The 22,689-nt window shown below is 41.1% G+C and overlaps 1 protein-coding gene across 9 annotated transcripts in view; it reads left to right on the plus strand.

Annotated features, from left to right (window-relative positions):
- syne1a (spectrin repeat containing, nuclear envelope 1a) overlaps positions 1–22,689 on the plus strand; it is a 129,061-nt gene that overhangs the window by 8,184 nt on the left and 98,188 nt on the right. For 4 of the 9 annotated variants that reach the window (XM_051408749.1, XM_051408752.1, XM_051408756.1 and 1 more), the window contains exons 1-15: positions 2,821–3,365; positions 5,762–5,823; positions 11,715–11,810; positions 12,519–12,602; positions 14,554–14,574; positions 14,823–14,915; positions 15,795–15,976; positions 16,074–16,270; positions 16,839–16,951; positions 18,834–18,941; positions 19,383–19,520; positions 19,944–20,108; positions 20,314–20,426; positions 20,568–20,736; positions 20,924–21,020. In XM_051408749.1, coding sequence (XP_051264709.1) covers positions 3,221–3,365; positions 5,762–5,823; positions 11,715–11,810; positions 12,519–12,602; positions 14,554–14,574; positions 14,823–14,915; positions 15,795–15,976; positions 16,074–16,270; positions 16,839–16,951; positions 18,834–18,941; positions 19,383–19,520; positions 19,944–20,108; positions 20,314–20,426; positions 20,568–20,736; positions 20,924–21,020 — 1,783 coding nt within the window. In that variant the 5' untranslated portion in view covers positions 2,821–3,220. Of the gene's footprint in view, positions 1–2,799; positions 3,366–5,761; positions 5,824–11,714; positions 11,811–12,518; positions 12,603–14,553; positions 14,575–14,822; positions 14,916–15,794; positions 15,977–16,073; positions 16,271–16,838; positions 16,952–18,833; positions 18,942–19,382; positions 19,521–19,943; positions 20,109–20,313; positions 20,427–20,567; positions 20,737–20,923; positions 21,021–22,689 lie in introns of those variants that run through there. The other 5 variants (XM_051408757.1, XM_051408758.1, XM_051408751.1 and 2 more) reach the window with 3 other exon arrangements.

The following is a 22,689-nucleotide window of genomic DNA, read 5'->3' on the forward strand; positions in this document are numbered from 1 at the left end:
ATACACTATTCATAAGGCTAAATAAGAAGTCTTGGCTGCTCAGAAAGCAAACCCAAATATCCTTAGGGTGAATAGATTACAATACGAGCAGAAGCAGCGTTATTCCACCCTCCAGGAGGCCGTTTGTTTTTCCTTTAATGGCTGAAAAGAGGCTGTTCCTCCTCTCCTCAGGAAGCCTCACACCCCGCAGACATACCTGTGTGAGCGCCGGGCGCTGACCCACATCCAACCTCTGCAACCTCAGAGAGGGATCTGGTGTTTTGTAGGGCTGCCAGGGGCTCCATTAGGGATCCAGACCAGCTGAGGTTCAGTCTGTTTTACCCTTTAGACACCCCCTCCCCCTCCCCTCTCTCTCCCTTCTTGGAAAGACTGTAACACTCTTGAGGTCTGCAGCCTAAAGGAGTCTGTTGGTTTATTCTCGCACATACAGTAGACATGGAAATGATTCTGTCTCCATTCAGCTTATCTCATTGTGTGTGTGTGTGTGTGTGTGTGTGTGTGTGTGTGTGTGTGTGCACCTGCTCGCTTATTTCAACTCCCATGGTGAAGTCTAATAAGTCCCATGAATCCTCACCATCTTGTTTTGATTTTGTCCCGCGGTTGTTTTTCTAAACAGTTTTGCTCCCCGGGGAAGTTCAGCTTTCTCGCTTTCTGCCTAAAACACACCGATAAAACCAGATTTGTTGTGTCTTTATAGACTATTTGGACTTCCAGCATGGCTGTAATTGGTCTTCATCCTCATAAATGTATTGCATTAAACCAAATTTATTGTCAGACTGAGAGGATCCTCATTGACTGGTTCAGCACCTTGGATAGTTCCTTCACACGTCTGCGCTGTAGCTCTCGAGGAATAATTTATCAGACAACACCTTTAAATTAGCAGACTAACTGATATAAATAGAAACAAATTGTGCACAGGCTGATCAGTCAATATAGTCTGTTCCATTATTTACATCATTGATATTGTGTTGGCTGCACAAACAACAGTATGTAAAAGACAATAGATTTTTGGCTTTTGTCTGGCTGTAGTTTGGGCCAAAGGATTTTTCTTGCAGTATATTATTGAGTAGGGACTGTGAGTGTGTGCAGTGTGAATGTCCCACTGGATTCTGCTTTCCACTGGCATAAAAAGGTGTTGTTTTTTTTTAGTCTAGAGTGCGCAAGTAAAGGCAATGTATATGTAAATACGAAAGACAGGACTGCATGATTATTTCTTTGAACTCTTACCCTTAGTCTATCTATAATACCTGTACACACATACACACACTCAGGCACATACACAGAAATCATACTGTACATAAAGAAATGTAAAAAGACTCTCACAGACGCTCATTTCAAAGACATGTCCGTGGAATAGGCTCATGGTGGCACTGTGACGGCCAGTTTCAGGGCTATTAAAGGGAGGAGTGTCAGCAGTGTGATTATCAGCAGACAGATAGCGGATGACAGCTGCCATTGGTTATTGATGACTTTCATAATTAAAATCCCTTATGGGGGGAACCCAAAGAACAAAGGGGAAAATCACACAAATGATGAATGGTCCTTTCATCTTTAAGGCTGATATAAGACCCACCACACTATTCTGCATGAATATTGCCTTCCTGGAAACTCTCTGAATATGGTTTCAAAGAAGAGCCCAGTGATTTTAATATTGCCAGTAGAGTGTGTGTGTGTGTGTGTGTGTGTGTGTGTGTGTGTGTGTGTGTGTGTGTGTGCGTGTGTTTGAGGGACAAAGTATGACAGAATAAGAAAGAGCATAGGTCAGACAGAAGGATACAAATCAGACAGTGAAAAGGAGAAGAGGTCAACGTAATGCAACACTAGTATTCTCTGCTATAAATTTACTGCAGCAGTGGAGGGGGTTGGGGGTAATTTTGGCTCCATAACACAGGTTTGCTTCTGATCCAGTTCCTTGTATCAGCTGTAGTAGCCCTTGCAGTTGGAGAGTGTCTCTTTAGATGCTGAATTCACAGTAGCTGGATGAACAATACTACCATTGTCTGCAGTGTTGTTTGTTTTCCGCCCTGGTTTGAAGCTTAAGTTTCACAAGCTGAAGCACAATTTCCACTGCAAAACCGATCGCGAATGCAGAGTGAATGAATGTAAAAACACACCTAACATTGTTTCTTTTGTTCTAGACTTGCCTATAATGTTTAAAACTCCTATCTTGCAGTGTATACAAAACCTAACCTCAGATATTGTATTCACCTCTATTGTATTCAGCTCTATTCAGTACTCGCTCCCCCTGGAGAAAACAAACAGACAGATGTACTGTATATGACTGTGGTTGAGATGAAAGCGGATCCCTTTTGAAGAGAGTACTGTAGCAGATCAGACAGGACCACTGCCAGTGATAGTCTGCTCCCCTGCAGGCTCTATAGAGTAGAAAGCTGCAAGCCTCAGAGCACCGCATGGTATCTGTGTGGATGAGAGAGAGAGAGAGAGAGAGAGAGAGAGAGAGAGAGGAGGGTATTAGAGTGCCAGCAACACACAGGGAATTCCTGCACGTCTGTCCTAATGCTGTGTTGGAGCATTTGTGTGTGAGGCTGTCAGAGAAGAGCTCCCACTTCCTACCCTCCTAACCTGCTAAACGGTCCCCTTCAACCCACCCACCACCCTCCTCACCGCTCTCCACATCAGGATGGGGCTGCTGTGACATCACTCATTCCCACGCACTCTGATTGGCTGGTGAGTGGAGGGAAGTGGATTGTTCCCGCAGCCGACAGTGAGAAATTAAAAGAGAGAGGGAGAGAGAGAGAGAGAGAGAGAGAACGTGGGAGGGAAAGACAGAGGTAGAGAGTGTTGGAGAGGGAAAGAGAGAGAGGGGGAGAAAGGGACTAAGCAAGACAGATTGATGCTGAGGCAAGCCGGCACTGCACTGCTCTCACTCACACACACACACACGCACACACAAACAGTCTTTGCATCACGCGTACACTCACATCACACTCCCAAGCTGCTTAACAGGCAGGAAAAACACTGACTGAGTCTGCAGTCTGCAGGACAGGACAGAGGACAGCAAGACGTTAAAAGACGAGAGGAGAACAGGAGGGTGACACCTTCGTTCCTGCTCTACCTTTAGAGCAACAGTTTCACCGCTGTCATCACGGGAGGTCCAGTGCTCCAGGGAGCTCTTTTAAAGACACCTCCCCAAAAAAGGGGGAGTGGCAGCAAGGGCAGGAGCAAGGGCAAGTGTAGCATCTCCCGGAGGTTGCCGTGAATGTCCTCTCAACGTCCCCATGAAAACAGGCGGGAAGCGAGGCGTAGTCTGGGGTACAATATGGCACGACGAGCAGGGGGCGAGGGCTCCCCAAAAAAGAACACATCCCTCAACCTGGTGACGGGGTTCTACCACTACCTCCGCGGTAAGTGGGACAGTGTGTGCATGAATGTGTGTCCACTACTGAGATGGATAGTGTGAGAAAAAGAAGGCAAGTACATAGTGTGTGTGTGTGTGTGTGTGTGTGTGTGTGTGTGTATGTCTTGCGATAGGGTATGCTGCGTGTGTGAATTAGTGTGGCACTGCAGTATGGACTGTATGTGCCTTCTGTATGTGAGCATGTGCATTTAGCAGTGTAATTTCCTTACTAAGAGTTCCCTGCAGGCAAGGTTTTTTCTGGGGGGTTGCGGTGTGGTGTGTGTTAAGCAAAATGGGCAGAAATTTGAAGGGGGGCGTTTCCACCTTGGCAGAGTGTGTGCCTGTTTGTTTGTGTGTGTGTGTGTGTGTGGAGCCTACAGCAGGTGAAGCAAGCTTTCCCAGTAGACAAGCACCAGCTCACTGCATGTGTCACAGCGCAGCGGGCAGACTGTCAAAATGTTTGATTTCTTATCTCTCTGTTTGACCCTGTAGTGGTCTGCCTGTCTGCTCCTCTGTATTTGGATATCATGCATTCAGCATTCTGTCCGACTGTCTGTATGAAAGATTAGATTAGATTGGAACGGACATTACCATAATGTTTCTTTGGATTTGTTTCCTGTCACATTAGCTGTCTATCCTATAGGGAAATGAGCAAAACAGAGCATGTGTACTCCCTTCCTTTTCTGTCTTTTTTTGTTCCAGTATTATTAAAAAAAAATAAACACAGCCCCTGAGACAACAATCTAGATTTTAATGATATTTCATTAAGGTCATCTTCACTGTGGGGGTGTCAAAGTGGGAACTCAGGGGCTGAGGATGAGACTAATGATGATACAGACCAACACTAGCTGAGAAGGCAATCAAGTGTGTTAAAACGCTGCTGCGAGGCTTGGATGTGGAGTACGGTTGTTTCCCTTTGTGATATTGAAAGAATGTGAATCTGTGTGTGTGTGTGTGCTTAAGTGTGATTGTGTGTGCGCATAGTTCAAAGTCACCTCGTCCCTGAGACTGAGAGGCTGGCACCGCGCTCTTGCAGACGTGTTCTCTGTCACACGTGTTCTTACTCAAGGATGAGGGGGCTAAATCTTTCTCATTCTCCTCCAATATTACCGCCCATCAATATTTGATTACTCCTGGACCCAATCATGAGATTAATTCATTGAACGGGAACCTGCTCAGTGGCACGTATGACTATGCGTGAATGTATCTGCATTATGTATGAACAACTCCACCCCCCCCCCCACACACACACCACACCACACCACCACCACCACCTCTCCGATGCACACCCACCCCTTACTGTTCACATCTGCCCACAGTACCTAGTGACACACTAACCAACTTGTGTGTAATCAAACCGTCAGCATATTTCATTAAGGTAGGAGGAAAGCACTGTGTCAGACGTCCTCTCTCACTGATAACATGCTTATCTCAGGGATATTGCTCTGTGGCACAGACGGGACAGAAAAAAAAAACATTGTCACATATGTCACTCACAATACGATTGGATCCTTGGAGTCCCAGGTAGACTATAGATTCTGTTTGTATACATTATTATTGGACATATGTGACAGTTGCACATGAATGTGTCAATTACAGATGTAACCGTCGCAGAAGTCCCAATAGTTTTTGCATGAATTGAATTGTGCTGTCAAATTAAAGCAGGACTGCATTAGTTGGTTCTAAAAAGCATGCAGAACATATACAAAACTCTATATTTATACTGTACTCTATACTTTGTTTCCCTGTGTGTAAAAGTGTGTCTTTAGTATACTGTATGTTTGCTTGTGCAGAGAGACAGGGCCTGATTTATGTCCTCATTTAAGTTAAGTGGCTTTTTAGGGGACAACGTCAGCAGACATCTATGCTATTGATTGTGCCCTTGCTAAATGGGCTTTATTGCTGTAGCCACCACAAACAATGTCCTTCCCTATATTGGGTACATCTGTACATTTAGGTTAAGGTTATTATTGTACTGCACAGTGTTGGAGAAACTTATTGCATGCTTGAACTGTGGTCCGAAATGAATAAAACCCTCTTATAGATCAAGGTAGATGTACATGTCATCATATAGGTAGAACCACTGCCCTTCCATCATCTAAAGGGCATCTTTAAGAGCAGGATTTTCTGTCCACACTAAGAGGAGTCCAGCTAGTGAAAATGCCATCTTTAAATGTCAAATGCCTTCTCTTTCTACATCGGTGTAAGGTATGATTTGTTCTGACTGTGTTCAGACACATTAGACAGAAAGTAATAATATCACAGTTAATTACAGTCGCCATCCAGCTCTGCAAAACCCAATCAACTCTCATAACAATAGACAATGAGAAGATTGTGTTTTAATCCCCTCTTTGTTTATTATTGCATGTGACTGATAGTGATGCTCTGGGCTCTGATTTACAGATGAGCAGGAGGCAGTGCAGAAAAGGACATTCACAAAATGGATCAATTCCCACTTGGCAAAGGTAAGAGAGTCTGGTTGATTCCCACTGCTACTGCCAGCATTGTGTTGTCCCTTTTAGGCAAACACTGGTGCTGTTGTTTGCCGATTGAAAACTTCCCTGTCTCATTGCTTTTCCACTTCAAATCACTTTGCTCTTCCATATTCCAGCCGCTGTGCTTCCTGTGACATTTGCTCCATTTCCAAAGCACACTGTGGAGCTGGTCATGGGACTAACTCTGCCAGCTAAGACCACACACACAGTCATTCTTACTTGCATGCCTTTCATATTCCTTTTTTATTCCTCCATTCTCATATAGCTTGTAGCAAGGATTTACTCAGACTCTAATTATCACTTTCACATTACAGCATTTAATACGCTGTATATCTTTTACCCTGCAAGCTACTGTCAGTAAGTCTTAGTAACCTATAAGCTCTCTATCTCAATATGGACCCATTTAGATTGTTCATGATAGGAGTTTTTATTTAAAGACTGCCCTTCATTTGGCTCTTCAATGAGCTTGGACACCACATATCTGTAACTTTTATGAAACAATTATACTTGATGCAGCTGCAATGTTGAAGGGCCACTGTGTGCATGTAATTATTGCATTATACTGCATTAGGCTCCTCAATTTAACCCATTACTGCTTGAGCAGTGTGTCAGGAATGTGTGGACAAGGCAAATATGGCACAGCGCAACACAATTATGTGTTATTTCAATCTGCAACGCTCCTCTCAAGGTTTCCTATTTGATTACGACAGCTGTGGAGGCCTTGAACTGCGGTGACGTGGAGCAGAAAATTCATTTGAAAAGCACTCTTGAGGGAATAAACCTTGACGTAATATTAAATATCACATCTCAGGACCGTGCCAGCAGAAAATTACACACAGCCCAATACTTAAATGCCTTGAATTTTTGATATCACTTATGGTAAGCACATAGTTTATTTATCAAGTCATTTTGATGCAATAGAGTAGATCCACTGCCCTTTTGCTATTTCATGGTCTTTGAAAATGCTGGAGCTTGAGTGATTAGGAGAATACAATGAGGATTCAGAGGGATACATAAGAAAGGGATCCCAAAAGTCTGGATTAAAAAGCATAAAGAAAGGATATACGCATATTATTGTCTGATAACTATATCTATTATTTTCTCTAACTAAACTTAAGGTGCAATAACATAGTGTCTGGTAGAACAATAGTCATGAAACTGAACCTTAATTTGTTCAACAAATACACTAATAAACTGACTTCTCAACGATCCGGGAAATGTTATTCCATTTAAATTCACTTTAATTAACCTATTCTGCTAATCAATAGATTAGTGATACTATCACAGTTCCATCCGAAAGAGATAAGAGTGTTTTTTTCCCCCACACATCTCTCTACCTACTTGATCAAATTAGTTGCTCTCCTCCTCGCTCATCACGAAACTGCTTACCCTTTCACCTGATGCCTGACGTTGCCATAGTGACACTGATTGGCTCATATTTGACTTCAAAAATGTTTTGGTCGTCATGCCAGCTCGGTAAATGTTCAGAGAGCTTTGTGATGAGTAAGGGCTAAAAGTCAATTCAGCTGGCGCGGTGATCTGTTGTAATAAGGACGTGTGTTTCTTGAAGATGTCACTCTGTAGACTAGCAGTGATAAAATGGCATCATACGGGTTGACTCGCATGTATAAATACTCTACAAAGGACCACTTAAAAAGACACATGAGGCAAAAAAAATGTGTGTGAGAGAGAGACAGAAGGATAGAGAGAGGGAAGAGGCTTTAACAGTTGGTTTAGCTCTGCTCTCAGAAGGATAGATCACGCCCTTGGCTATGCAGATGATTAGGCCACTCCAGTTATCACAGGTCTTTAATTCAGCGCCTAAAGGTATGTGATTAATCGTTAGGTGAGTTGAGACATGGCATGAGGGCTTCCTTTCACTATTGCTCCCCTTCCCCCTTACTTTTTCCACTCCACAGGTACAACAAAAGAAGTCTTATGAGCTTTTCACAAAGAGTTTCTATGAGTGGATGTATTGGAGCTGGTAATTTATACAGAAGATTAATGACTCTCATTACTTGGAGTAGTTCTCCAGATTAAGTCCCCAGTTATAGACCAAACTGTAAGAGAAGGCAGTCCTTTTTTTATTTTTTTATTCTGTCATTTAAATAGAAAGTGTTGTTGTTTACACTCCACAATTAAATATATAGTATCCAGCTAGTAGCTTAGTATGGCCTCATTTTGGTTCTGAAGCGAGTATCAGGGTGCAAAGTCGCACCCTGCACAGCAGTGGAGTGACAAATTCAGAGAGAATTCAGTGAGCAGGCCCCAAGTTTCCATTTTGACAAATCCTTTCTGAGAAGGTTAAAGCTTAATTACGAAGTGACCGGCGTGAGTCTCATCGTCGCGCAGTCATTTTCCACGCAAACAGCTTTAGTAACAGTAATCAGTGAACCAAGTGTTCTTAGAGATTACAGCAGCTGTAAAGGGAAGCTCCACATCCCCACTCACCCCCTTCTTTTTTTAGTGGAGGGAAGAGGGGGAGTGAGGGGACGACATACTCCATGGACATAAACCCAACACATCGTGGTGCTCCAAGGATGTTTTTCATAGTTTTTATATTTTGGATTGCCATGAAACTCCCTACAGACATTCATGTATTCATTGAAATATCTCAACAGCTACTAGCTGGTGTGGCAAAAAACTTGGTACAGATATTCATGGTTCATTCATAAATAAATAACTAATTTCCTCCACTGTGTCCAACTGTGAAATTAGATATGGTACAGACATGTTCCCATCACAATAACTTGTAGTAACTGTTGATTCTCTGACCTCTAATCTAATATCTGGTCAAAATTTAAGTTTGTCCAATGCTTTTGCTTTTTGACTATTAGCAAATATTAGCATGCTCTAAACCAGGGGTGCCCAAACTTTTTCCCTTGGAGGGCCAAAACTGAAACTTAATGGTGGGCCAAAAGCAAACATCTATTGTGATGTACTGTTAAGATGCAAAATGGTACTAGGATCCACATTTCCTTTAAATGACTGACTTCCTTCACAAAGTGTCACTCTACCCACCGTGCTCAGATTATGTAGAATAAACAATAATTAAAACACTGAACTAAGAAGTAAAATTAATACCTGCTAAACAACACTACCTTAGCATCGTCACATGCTGACACTAGCATTCAGCTTCAGGCACTGTTGTCCCAGGTATAGCTTTGCACTAGCCGTGCTGTAGACTTGTTCTCCATTATTAAATAATAAATAACACCAAAGTACGATGGCTTCAGTCTTATTTTTATTGATCTTTTCAAGCAAACAAGTGGGTTAACGTGAACAGCACAATACAGGAACAAGGTGTTTCAATGACATATGTATAACGGGATGTATCTTATAGGCACATATACTGTATATATGATACATTTTTTCCCAGTACTTTACATTATACATTTTATTATTGTCTTAAGAAAAAGGTCAGTTTATCCATACAGTTTATTTTATTGACAATAACAGTCCAGTCTTCCTTTGTTGCAGAGTTTGCCTGCAGCGATTTCCATGTGATGGCTTTCTTGGTAGAAGCCAGTGTTTTTTTTTTAGAGAGACATTCATCCTGAGCTATAGGTTTATGGGGTTTTACCCATGTATAATGTAACTTACTGTGATTTTAGATGTTAAAGTTATTCACATTGTTACTTTTACGTACAAATAATTCCCTTTCAGACGCTTGTAAATAACTTAGATAACTAGATTTTGACAGTAGGCACCTGGTGCCAATTGTTCCTTCCGAACTGGATGTATTGCAATTCAAAATGAAACTCTTCAGTCTTCTCTTTGTGTCTGCCCCTCCCACTGTCTTTCATGCTGTTGATCTTTTGGAATCCACTGAGTCAAGTGTACCAGGGGAATAACATGAGAGCACAGACAGACGCACATCCTGAAACTCCTCTGCTCACAATCAATTATGGCCCAGACACTCATATGTAATTAGCTCATTAAGCCCTTGATTTATTTTTTTTAACTCTTGCGGCTGAGCAGAGGAAATGGATATTACTTTCTTATTTTGTAATTAGTCAGAAATTTCCTCATTAGCTTTAGGATTATAATGAACAAATAGGTAAATTTAACTTCAATTAGCTCATGGTATAATTTATGCATTTGAAGGGGTCCTTATAAGTGTTTCTTCTGTCACTTTATGATTGGGGCACAAGTGCTGTCTGTGTATTCTAATATCCAAAGCCATGAAATGACATTAGAAGAGGAATTAGTGAGAAGAGCTACTGTATTTGCTAATTAATTTTGAAAGACGTGAGGTTTATGTCCCATCTCTCTGTGCCTTCTATCATTTTTCTTGCTGCCACTCTTTCTACTCAATTATACCCCTCTCGCGTATCCATGATGTTGGGGGTTGTATGTTTTTCTCTCTCGCACCACACACACACACACACACACTCCACTTGCACGTGCTAACACAAACACCCTCGTGCACACATCTCCGCTTCCGCCTCTCGGGTCTCCTCTTTCTCCCTCACTCCCTTTGCCGCTAATCTCCTTGTGAACGGCTCGCTCGTCTGAATGCTCCCCCCCCCTAAACCTCTCCTCAGCCCCAGCATGTGACTGTGCTTTAAGAGAAATCCTTGATGTGGCGCAGGCAAGAAACAGAGATATGTGGATTTCCCCAAGTCTACAAGTCTGTGTCAGGTCAGGGAGGAACTCAATGAGAAGGATACAGTTTGAAATCATCAGCATATTTTAGGATTTGAAGACCCCATTCAGGGCCCGCTGAGCCTCTGCTTATGGCTGACTGGCTGTCAGTAATACTCGGCACAGCCAAACTCTTTTGGGGCTTCAAGTAAATTTTTTTTTATGTGGATTTCCTTTATCCATGTTTCACAAGTTGAAAAAACACATCTTACAGTGTAATAAATGTATTGTATTTTGGTTTATTTTTGCGCCGCATTACTTAGAGTAGGATAACGCTAAGAAAAAAACACTTCTTGCCTCATAGTTTTATGTACATTGCAAAAGCTATTAAGGTTTAAATCCCAGGTTTTTGCATTCCACAAAAACTGAGAAAGCTTTGTATGAGTTCATGGCATGCAATGTTTATGTAAACAGTGAGTTTATGTAAGTAATTATGCCCAAGCACCAGACACCTATTTAGAAATGATCAGCTTTAAATGTTAGAAGCCAAAACTTTTACAATTTCTCAAGGTATTATATAATTTCTATGTGGGCTTGTTTTGAAGTAATATAAAATATTGTGCAGTAATATCTGCCACTAGGGGTCAGTCACATCAAAACAATAACAAAATACGTAGTTTGATGACTTTGTGAAGTAGTGTGGGATCATGGGAGTTGTTCTTGATTATTAAACAACAATCTTTGCGGATGAAAATCTATCTGACGTGACTCATGTCATCATGTTCAAGGACAAAGTAATCTATTTAATTTTATTAACATTATATTTAGTCATGAATTCCTTCTGCTCTCTCTCTGACGAATCCGATGTATCCTGTGTTTCCCCAAAAGTAATAGCAAGTAAAGGCAAGTAGGAAACGAACCATGGGGCGCCCGTATAGCTCACCTGGTAGTGCTTGCGCCTCATGTAACGAAGCCGAGTCCTTGCTGCAGCGGCCATGGTTTTGTCTCCGACCTGTGGCCCTTTGCTGTGTGTCATCACCTCTCTCTCCTGTCACATTATTTAGCTTTCACTATCGATTAAAGGCAATAACTTACTTCAATTTCTCTGGATTTGAACATTGTTGCAAACATTTGGGATAATTAAAGTGTACTCAACTCAACAAAATATATAATATATAATACATATGTCTAATGATTTTTACATGTTTGAAAAGACTGAAGTCAAAAACATTTTTACAATAAAGGGTCCTGGGTGTGCTTGTTTTCACATATAGCGTGTCCCACCTCTGGTGGTGACAGACCTGTTTGAGGACATCAAGGATGGTGTGATGCTGCTGGCCCTGCTGGAAATCCTCTCTGGACAGAAGCTGGTGAGTCTCATGGTCATCTGTACAGCATGTGATCTGGCCACTGACTTCAAACACTTCACATCCTCTGATCTTTTCTGGATTAAATTTTAACTTGAGCTAATATGAAAAGGATCAGACTGGTCAGATAACAGAGAGATTCTTTCATTTGTAATTGTTTATATAATATGACTTTAACAGTCAGAGCTGCTGCTGAATGTTTTGTTTTACAAATTTCACAAAAGAGCTAACGACTTAATGCAGTGCATGTGAAATGAGCCACAATTACATGGAAATGCTCATTGATCGGCGTTTATTGGGATGTTTGAATGGAATAGAGAAGCCCGGATTAACAAGGACAAATCATAGTTCACAACCACACACAACACAGACAAAAGACATACACACATATCTTGAGGATTTTACTTCGCCAATATTGCCTTAGGTCTAAGCCGTCTATGTCCTATTGATCTGTCCGGTTGTAGTCAAACACAGCTCTTCTTAGATCTTTCTGTCTTTCGGACCTTATTCCTGATTTTCTAATTTATTCTTTTTAACTGTATTTGTGTTTATACTATACTAATTGTGCTCTCTCACTGCAATTCACAAACTTTTTGTATACTGCAGCATTTAAAATGGTGTTTCTTATTTTAGCCACGCTATCTATTTCCTTCCCTCTCTGTTTCTTTATTTCTTTCTTTCCATCTCCATTGTTCACATTTTTCCTTCTAGCCATGTGAGCAGGGCAAGAAGCTAAAGAGGATCCACTGGGTCGCCAACATCGGTACAGCTCTCAAGTTCCTTGAGGGTAGGAAGGTGAGAGTTCAGCGCCTTCGTTTTATGTTTTTTTTTCTCTCTTCTGTTTTACCCCTCCCGCTGCTCTCTCTGCTCAGCTGCTGCCTCGTGGGTACAAACACTGAATCCTGACCTTGTGTGACCTGTTTCCTTTTCGTCCCCGCCTCTTAAACGCTCAACCTTCCCACATCTCTCATTTATATAGAAACCAATATGTTTTCACATCCCTGCAAAGATTTTGAGTAGATAAATAAAAAATAAAAAAATTCACACACAGGATTTGATATGTTTTTGCTGACTTTGATCACGTTTTATGTTTATTAGATTTTCTTTGGCAGCCCATAAAAGATAAAGAAAATCAATGAAAATTAAATTATTGGACTATGACTTATTAATCCTATCACTTAAACTGATCCACCATACTTGCAGGTCACACCACACCTCTTGCACTTTATGACATTAGTACTCTCCAGTTTTCTTTCTCTAATTTTTTGTCTTCACTTAAGATAAAAAATAAAAAACAACCCACCATGGTTTACAATTCCTCTTCCCAGCTTCATTGACAGAATAACATCCAAAAATGCTTTATTTGGTTTTCGGATATAATCATTTAACTTCATCAACCGTCCCTCCGTGAGATTAGTAAAACATTCTCAAAGCTTCACTCAGCTCGTCCTCGGATATACATAAATAAAGCAATAAGTATGAGCTGGTGTCTGTAGGGATATTGATTTGTCTTCCTCATGTGTGACAGGGTTAAAACCGTAAATCCTACACCAGTAATCTTCAGTCTGGAGATGAGACGTCAGTGGGCACTCTGTTGTGGTGTGTGTGTGTGTGTGTGTGTGTGTGTGTGTGTGTGTGTGTGTGTAAATCTGTGTGTAGAAAATTAAATGTAAATATGCTCTGTGTGTAAACCTCATGTATGTCTAGACCGTATTTACATTTTGCTTTAGTGGCCCAATCGCTTTATGTCTGATACATGTTCCTCTCCTGCATCTGTATCATAGAAAATGTTGTTGAGTTGTGCAGTGGCATTCGGATGTTTAAAATTTCATATGTATTTAACCAAGAGTTTCAAATCTGTAGCTATAATGTGAACATTTATGTGTGCAATTATTTTCTTTTTTTTTTGTCAGTTGATTAATTGTTTAAATCATAAAATGTCATAAAACTTCACCATCACAATTTCCTAAAGCCCAATGGGACGTCTTCAGATTGCTTCTTTTATCGGACAAAAGGTCTAAAACATAAAGGTATCACTTTATAAAGATATTACACAAAGAAAAATGACAAATTACTTACTTTTGAGAAGCTCAAACAAGTAAATTATTTGCATTTTAGCTTTATAAACAATTAAGTTTAAAAAATGTCAGCTGAATAATGTCAACTAAACTGTTTACCTGCACACAACTACAACTTAATTCCATTCCAGCTTCACACCGCCATGTTGAGTTGCCAGAATAACCTGCTGTGTTTTCTAATATGAAACCGTGTATTGCATGTATTCTTATCAGCCACTGTCCCGCACTGCCCTCGCTTGCCCCCAATCTCTTCCTCCATGCTTGTTCACCTATTTGGAGTGGTGTGTATTATCATATGATGACCTGTTGTGCTGCAGCCCCTCAGTAATATAACCTTCTGTGTGATAATATAGAATACTTCATCATATCAGTACATACAGCCCTCTCTCTCTAACCCTTTTCTTGCTCTTCTCTTTGCCTCTCTCTCCCCTCGGTATCACTCACTCTCTGTCCATCTCTGCTGGGTGTAATCCCAGTTGCCTGTGTAGTGGCGATAGATCTCTCCTCTCAGCCAACCACTCAGGTTATCTCACCTCATAGATGCTACAGTATCTGCTATCTCACAGTCAATGAGGCGTCCCCCTTCAATCAAACACATCTAGAGTACCTCTAAATGTTCTCTCTCTCTCTCTCTCTGTCTTCTTTTTCTTTTCTTATCTTCCCTCCAGTCTGCCTACAGAGGATCTCCGGTCAGTATTCATAATGTTACTGTACTAGTTTGTTCAGGACATGAAATAGATATGGTCAGGATTATCTGCATCCAGTAGTATTGAGGATTAGGCTCATACTGATTATTGTGACATTTTGTGTCAGGACAGAGTTACCAGATTGAGAGAAATATGAGCGTGTAAGCAGATATACTGGAATTGATTGCAATCTGGAATTATTAGCTCCTGTTATGATATATTGAAATAATGGATATTGTGTTTTGACACAGATCAAGCTAGTGAACATCAACTCCACAGACATTGTTGATGGACGGCCATCAATTGTATTGGGGTTGATGTGGACCATCATCCTCTATTTCCAGGTAAGATTGCCTTAAATTAATTTACATTAAGCGCCATTAATCAATTAGCATTAACATAATTCAAGATATAATTTTTTTTTAAATGAAACAAAGAGAAGAAACAAGGAGATCAGTTATATAATCAAATCACCACTAATAGCTCACAACTAGGACTTTAAATTGACTACATGGCTGCCAATATACTGTACAATCAGCATGGTCCTACATATTATTGGCACAACCTCAAACAAATATTAAATCTAATAAGAAATGTGCAAAATCCTAAATCAGTTTAGTTTGGTAAACTGGCAGTACTTATTAGGAAAGTGGGAAGCTTGAAATATATTTTTGTATTTTTCATTTTATTCTAGCTGGCAAAAAGCTAAGCAATTTGAACTATCAGGAAATGTATGGTGGGAAAATCAATCTTCCAAAACATCCCTACTGAAAACGAGCAGTTGCTACCTCAGGCATTTCAGACATGCACAGATCAACAAGAACTTAATCACAAATACTACAGTCTCTAAGCAACATCAGCACATGCAGATGCCTGCCATTCCAGCAAACATAAGGATATTAAATAAAGGAAATGTACAACAGTGGAAAATTTACTTACACTGACACATTGATGTATTTCATTTCACAGAGATGTATATGGATTTTCTGAGTGAGCTGCAGACAGTAGAGAGGAGAAACTGAGAAGTAGATTATGTGTGCATAGCAATAAATCTCCCAACAACTGACCAGCTGGCTGTGCTGAAGTCTAATAATACATTGTGGGATTTTTTGTGTTGTTGCAAAAAACAAACGTAAAAAAGTATTATATCAGTATTAGCAATTACAGTTTAGTGTTCTTTATTAGACTAGACATTATTAATAAAAGATATTTTTTCCTTTCAGATAGAGGAGCTGACCAGTAGCCTACCAGCACTTCAGGCCTTGTCCAGCAGCACTTCTTCACTGGACAGCTCCAACAGCAGCACTGAGACCACCAGCCCGCCTGTCAAAAGAAAACCCCTCCCACCTCTGCAGGGCGGAGCCAGAAAGGCCCTGCTAAGATGGGTCCAGCACACAGCCACCAAGTATGTATCTTACCTTACTAGTTCATTGTCTTGTCACCCAAAACAAAACCAAAAATCTTCAATCTGTTTTGACCTTGTAATGTTCTTTTCTTTCTAGACGTCAAGGCATTGAGGTGAAGGACTTTGGCCCCAGTTGGCGCAACGGGCAGGCATTCTTTGCAGTCATCCATGCCCTTCGCCCCAATGTAGTTGATATGGAGCGAGTATGGAGGAGGCCCAACCGAGAAAACCTGGAAGAAGCCTTCTTATTGGCTGAGACGGAGCTGGGCATCCCGCAGCTTCTTGACCCAGAGGGTAAATTACATTTTTGAGAGACTTTTTCATTCAGTTGATGAAAACTGAGCCAAGCAGGTCTTGGTTGAAATAACAACTAACTACATATCTAAAACATCGTGGCATCAAATTAATGCTACAGCCTGACCTTTGTGTTAGTCACTCAGATAATAGTAACAGTAGATTTTCATCATATAGAGCTGTTGTTTTCTGTTTGGAATACTTAAATACAATTGTGGGCATCTATCACAGCATCAGATGTGCAGCTCAGTGTCACTACCAAACACCATCTGTGTCCCTTCACGCCTGCCCTTCACAATGAACCCTGACAAATCAAGCTTGACATCAGTATAATTAAGGTCCATTAGTCCATGAGATTCAGCATCGTGGAACCGCCAAACAAAACTTGGACACCGATCTGAAGTGCTGAAGGTTGTTTTCATCTAAGGTGTCAGTTTTTGAATAGATGTCAGTCAAATGTGTTCTCATGAATGAATTATTTTCCTCTATGTAAGAAACTGTTGAGGAATTATCAACTGGACTCACCTTGATATGACTTTTGATTACATTCGTATGCTTCCCTCCTCAGATGTTGATGTAGACAAGCCAGATGAGAAATCCATTATGACATACATAGCCCAGTTCCTGAAGCATCACCCCGACCGAAAGCAGAGCGACTCAGACGGACAGCAAGACGAAGAGGTAAACAGCAGTCAGATTAATCTCATTCTGAATATGCCTTTCATTGTCTACTCTCTTTCTGCATCCTATGTGTTTTGTCTTTCTCTTCAGATGTCACAGTTAATGTGTCAAACCTCGGCCATGACATATATATAGATGGCATTTTGTCTTTAATTAGCGTTGAAGTGACGTGTGTTCAGCTGGAGCTTTCTAAATACTGTCTGATGCTTGTTTTAACCTATGTAAGTGCAATGTGGATGAGGCTTTCTTCATGGCCAAGAACAGTAAAAGTCAGAGCAATTACAGGAAATTTAATTTCCCTATTTTAAAATGTGCTTAATGCCTTCTAAAATGTTCTGAAGCAGTAACCACCACCTATCTGCTACTCAGAGGAGGTTAAAACAAACAGTAATTTCACATCAGCTCTGGCAGTGTGTTGCCTATTTTGTGTCTTTCCTTGTTGCACATCTCTCTCTTTGTATCTCCCCTTGTCTTTCTCTCTCTCTCTCGGTGTTTTTGTGTGGTGACTGCTTTCCTGTGGTTGTTGTGCTGGCCTCTGTCCTACAGCATGGTCTTGCTCCTCGCGATATAGAGGAAATGTTGGAGGTAGGTTATATAGTAACTTAAAGGTCCCAGGGGCAGGTTTTCCATCATTTTGCGCAGCTCAATGTAATTAGCACCCATGCACATTCATGGTTTCCATATAAATTTGATTAATGCTTATTTTTCTGGCTCCTCTATTGGATTACAGTATCACTCCCTACTGTACAGTGTATGGGTGAGATTAAACATTGTTTTTCCGTGTCAAAATAGAGCCCATATGCTAATATTGGTTCTTTATCTTACCTGATGTGATATTCCTGCCGCGGGGCTTCTGAGCCATGATAACAAAAGGAAGTCCAGTATAATAAGACGTGATATTACCATTTATTAACGTTACCACCTAGCGCTATGGCTCCTGGTCCCATTAGCATGACAATGAAAGCCTCTGGCATTGGCAGTGTGCATTGATACAGCGTATTTGATGGAAAGCTTGTGAATAGAGGTTGCCTGTTTTTAAGGTTAACAGTGTCAGGAGCTGTGATGTGCTGTAAAGCTGCGCTAACCTCTTGCTTTCTGTGTTGCATTGTGTTTTGTTGTCTTACAACGCTGATTAGGCTTTTGATGGTTGTGTTTCACACCTGCTTTGTTATTTGTTGACACCCTCATGTTTGTACAGAATATTGTCTTTCATTGAATGAAAGTCAATTGGACATTGTGTTATCATAAAAACAACAAAAACGCTAATTTTGTAAAATAAATAGTAACTGAGACACTGGTTATAAAAGGATTTGTAGAAGTTGTGGTGAGTACAATATCTGCTTCCCTTTAGAATTAACTTAATCTATTTTACCGTCTCAGGCTGTCATAAAGAATAAAGTTTGATATCCCCACAGGAGCTAATGTGAAGTGATAAAACTGAATAGCCTGAGAGTGAACAGCTCTCAAACTGAATAGACTATTTCACAAGCTTTTGAGCAGCATAGTATTGTCGTCATGGTTACTTAAAATCCAATGAAATGTTAGTAGGGGGTCTTAGACAAAATACCCTGTTTAAGCTGAGTGTTTTTGGCAGCTGTGGGTTTTTGACGTTTTGTCCTACAGGGAGACACAGAGGATTAGGACAACACATGTTTAACAGTACATGGCCTTTCTTTCATCCTCTTCCTCCCTCCCTGCTTTCATCAATCCCTCAAACATCTTCCTGGTTAATAATTTTTCTCCCCATCCTTCTGTTTTCTTCTTTCCTTTGAACTCTATTGTCCTCTCTTTCGTTTGTTTTTTTATTTCCCCTTTGCACTTCCCAATTTCCATGTCCATCTTTCCACCCGTGGTTCACCCCTCCACCATCCCGGCCTCCTAGAGAGAGCAGCGAAAGAGCCTGAGGGAGCTCAAGATGTGGCTCGACCAGCTGGAGAGAGATGCAATACAGGCTCAGGAGACCGAGGGCAATCTCTCTCAACAGTACCAGGTTAGTGTGTGTGTGTCTGGGTGTATGTGCAGTTTAAACTGGGCACACTGGGCACAGACGCTCCTATTATTAGCCTAATCAGTGGCATTACACTGTGGGGATCAGACGGCAGCCGTCATATTTTCAGTCAATCTGGCTTATTCCACCAAGCCTCGGGATACTTTCCATATTCAGCAGCATGTGGGCTATCCCGATTTTCTTGCACATTATTCAGAAGAATCTAAGAATCTGAAGCCAGAAAGACAGACAGACAGTATTCAGAGGCAATTAGCCACAGATTTTCTGAAGGTCTGATTAGATACCAGTGGGAAAGAGGGTGTAACCCCTGAGAGAGCACTTGCTCTGATGTCTGTATACTGTGACTTAAATGTTTTTGGAGATACATATGTGTGACAGAGAGCTTTGAATTCTGAAGAGATGTCATTTCTTCTTTCTTGTCAGTCGTTCAAGAGTCTGCGTGTCCAGTTGGAGATGAGGAGGAAGCAGGTGGAGGCAGCTTTGCAGTCCACTCAGAAGGATGGGATACTGACTGTGGATCAGGCTCTGGTCAAACAGGCCTGGGAAAGGGCCTCTAATAGGGTGAGAGTAGCAGGAGGCACCTTCGACCTCCTCAAAGGTTTACAGCCAGACTTGAACCAGTGATGTTATGATTACGTGTGATGTAGGGTGCCATTTCCAGTCAGTCGGAGACTTGGCTGACTTGGAAACTGTTGATTATTTATTGTTTTTTCTAGCAGGTTGGCAATTTGTCCCCCACTTTTAATGTACCTTAATTCAATTAACTGATAAAGTAAAAACAATCCATATAAACCTGCTGCTACAATCTGTGTAATTTCAACGAGTGATTACTGGTTTTCATTGTAATTTGGGGATTTTATCTGTAGTTAATACATTTTCACGTCTGAGCTTTAATTGGCATGGTAAGGCAATTTGTTTGTGCAATGAGCTGGACAATCACAGTTTGCTCATACATAGTATTTCTCTGTTTGTTCCCTATTTTAGCTCCTGGACTGGCATCTGCAGCTGGACAGGTCTCTTCCGGCTCCTTTGGACATGGTTGGGGCGTGGCTGCATGAAGCCGAAGGAGCCCTGCGGCAAGAGATAATCGTCCAACAGGCACATGATGTGACAGCTAACACTGTCCACAGAGCTCTGGAGCAGCACAAGGTTAGCATGGAGCCACAGACAGGAGAGGCAAAGGCACTGGATAGATCAGTGGCAGACTAGGTTATATCAAAACTTTGTTCAGTTCATATTATAGTCAGTATTGAGGGCGCTGCTAGCACAGATTTGTTTAATTTGTTCTAAAATGTTCTCATCAGTGAATGTTTTCCGTCAGTCTTCATGTGCTGTACGTATTTATACTGTTCAGGATGTGTTGAAGAGCCTGGAAAGTCACCAGCAGGTCTTTCAGAGGATCCATAAAGACAGAAGTGTTGATGGAGTCCCTGTTCCCCCAGACCAGCTCCAAGACATGGCTGAGAGGTAGTAAAGAAACATACAACCCATAGTACAAAGTTAATCTTTTCATATTTAAAACAATAGTCATGTTTGTTGACTGATTACAGAATGTGACGGTCAAGCTGTAGGTTTGAGATCCTTTTGTAAACTTTGTCTTTTTTTTAGGATGAACTTTGTTTCTACATCTTCTAGCATCCACTTGGCTCGAATGGAATTCTTGGAGAACAAACACCACATGCAGGCCTTCCTCACTCTAGCCGAGTCCAAACTCAAATCCTGGATCATAAAATACGGCCGACAAGAGTCCGTGGAACTGATGCTCCACAACTATGTCGTAAGCTCAGACTTTGATTCACTCCGTACATGATGTTAGTTGAATCTTTAGCGTTCCTTGTGCAGATTTGATTAGATGTCATAAGATTATAACAATAATTCCTGCCACCTAGTATATGGCTCCTAGTTTTACTTCTGTATATCCATTATGCCGTTCTCATTTTCCTATTTGATTCTGTCTTCATCAGTCATTTGTGGAGAAGCAACATTTCTTTGAAAAGTACGAGGCATTGTTCCAGTCCCTGAAACAGTCTGCGGAGGCCTACGTCAATGCCGACAGCTCAGGTGAGAAGTCAAAATGGGCACAGTGAAAGTATGATTTGATATGTAAGAATAACCATAATTAAAGGACCAGTTTGTAGGATTCGGTGGCATCTAGCGGTGAAGTTGCTGATTGCAACCATTTGAATACACTTGAGCCTTCCAAGTGTGTAGTGTGTGTCCTATCCAGAGCCAGTGTTTGGTTTGTCTGTTCTGGGCTACTGTATAAACATGGGGGTTCAACATGGTGGCCTGCTCCCTCTGTACATAAAAACAGTTTAGTTCAATCTTACTGTTCCTTCAGGGAAAACATGATTTATAGTAGAAGGCCAAGGGGACATGGGACTTTATAATGCTCATGCTGAGGTAACGAAATGCAATGATGCAGATTTTCAAGCGATTATACACTAATGAAAACATACCTATGAATATATTCTGTTTCTGCCATTCTGGGGGACCTTTAAAGGTTAATTATTTAATATACAGAATAAACCTTCTTGGATCAGGTGCATGCAGTATGTACATATGTTTTTGATTAACAGTTAAATGTCTCAATTCAGACCCTACTGATAAACATTAAATTATGGCTTTTAGGAGTGGCTGATGGTAATAAAAGGTCCAAGTAAAGATATTAAAGGGATACATATCTTGGTATAAATGGTTGGACAAAATCACTATTCATACATTTTTATTATCTCACAGCTGTCATATCGCTCAAACCTAATTGCATTCTAGTCATTTAGATGTTGCCTTTATCTCAAATTGAGTGACACTAAACACATATTATTTTTATTATAATATTTATTATAACTTTATTCTACCCTCCATAACCGATGAGGTTTTCTCCTGCAGCATCTCAGTGTGCCCCTGTCTGATTTTAGAGCTCAGTAGAAGGGGAGAGTCTGCAGGCTACTGCTAAATGAGGTTCCTCCATTCCCAGCTCTCAGTGGGGAATACGACCCCATTTGCTAGTTAGGGGCTGCTCCACTTCTGCAGGTCTCTGGGCGCAAACTGAGCTAGCTTGTTGGTTTCATTAAGTTTCAGGGTTGTGCTGCTTTAGGGTATGCAGAGCAGAGAACTGAGGTGTGGCAAGAAATCAGGACATTTGAAGCTTGATTGGTCGACCCCACAAAATGAAGTGCCCCCCCACCTCCATCGTACCCACATGAGTCTCGCTGGTAGTTAGCACCCTCGGCTCCGATTGGCTGGACGAGAGATCATTTGGATCTTTTTTTAAGCCCCAGTTTGGTTAGGTAGGTTATAGCATACTGAAGAAGGAGAGGAGGCTAAGGGGGGATTGACATGTCATTATCTATTTAAAGGCACAGCACTATCTGATGAATGTGTATTTTGAAACTGGATATTTGTGATTGGTGGAGTCATTTATCAGCCCCGAAACTGGCTGACAATAGTTTGTGGTTCAGGACTTATGAGACCAGACCAGCTTTAACAAATAAAATGGAACACTCAGGGAAATATACTGCATCTCCCTGTAGTGAGAGTTTTTGAGGTCAGAGATTTGTCTGCATGTGGCTCCATCAGCCTGTGTGTGCTCTTTGTCTGGTGCTTCTATGAATATGTGTACCATATGTCCTATGTATGGAAGCAAGGCTATGTAAATGTTGCTAAATAGTGGCCACAAGTGACAATTATATAGCAGTATATATAAACGCTAAGAGTGACACGAGTAGAC

Source organism: Dicentrarchus labrax, unplaced genomic scaffold (assembly GCF_905237075.1).
Source record: "Dicentrarchus labrax unplaced genomic scaffold, dlabrax2021, whole genome shotgun sequence".
NCBI classification, from domain to species: Eukaryota; Metazoa; Chordata; class Actinopteri; family Moronidae; genus Dicentrarchus; species Dicentrarchus labrax.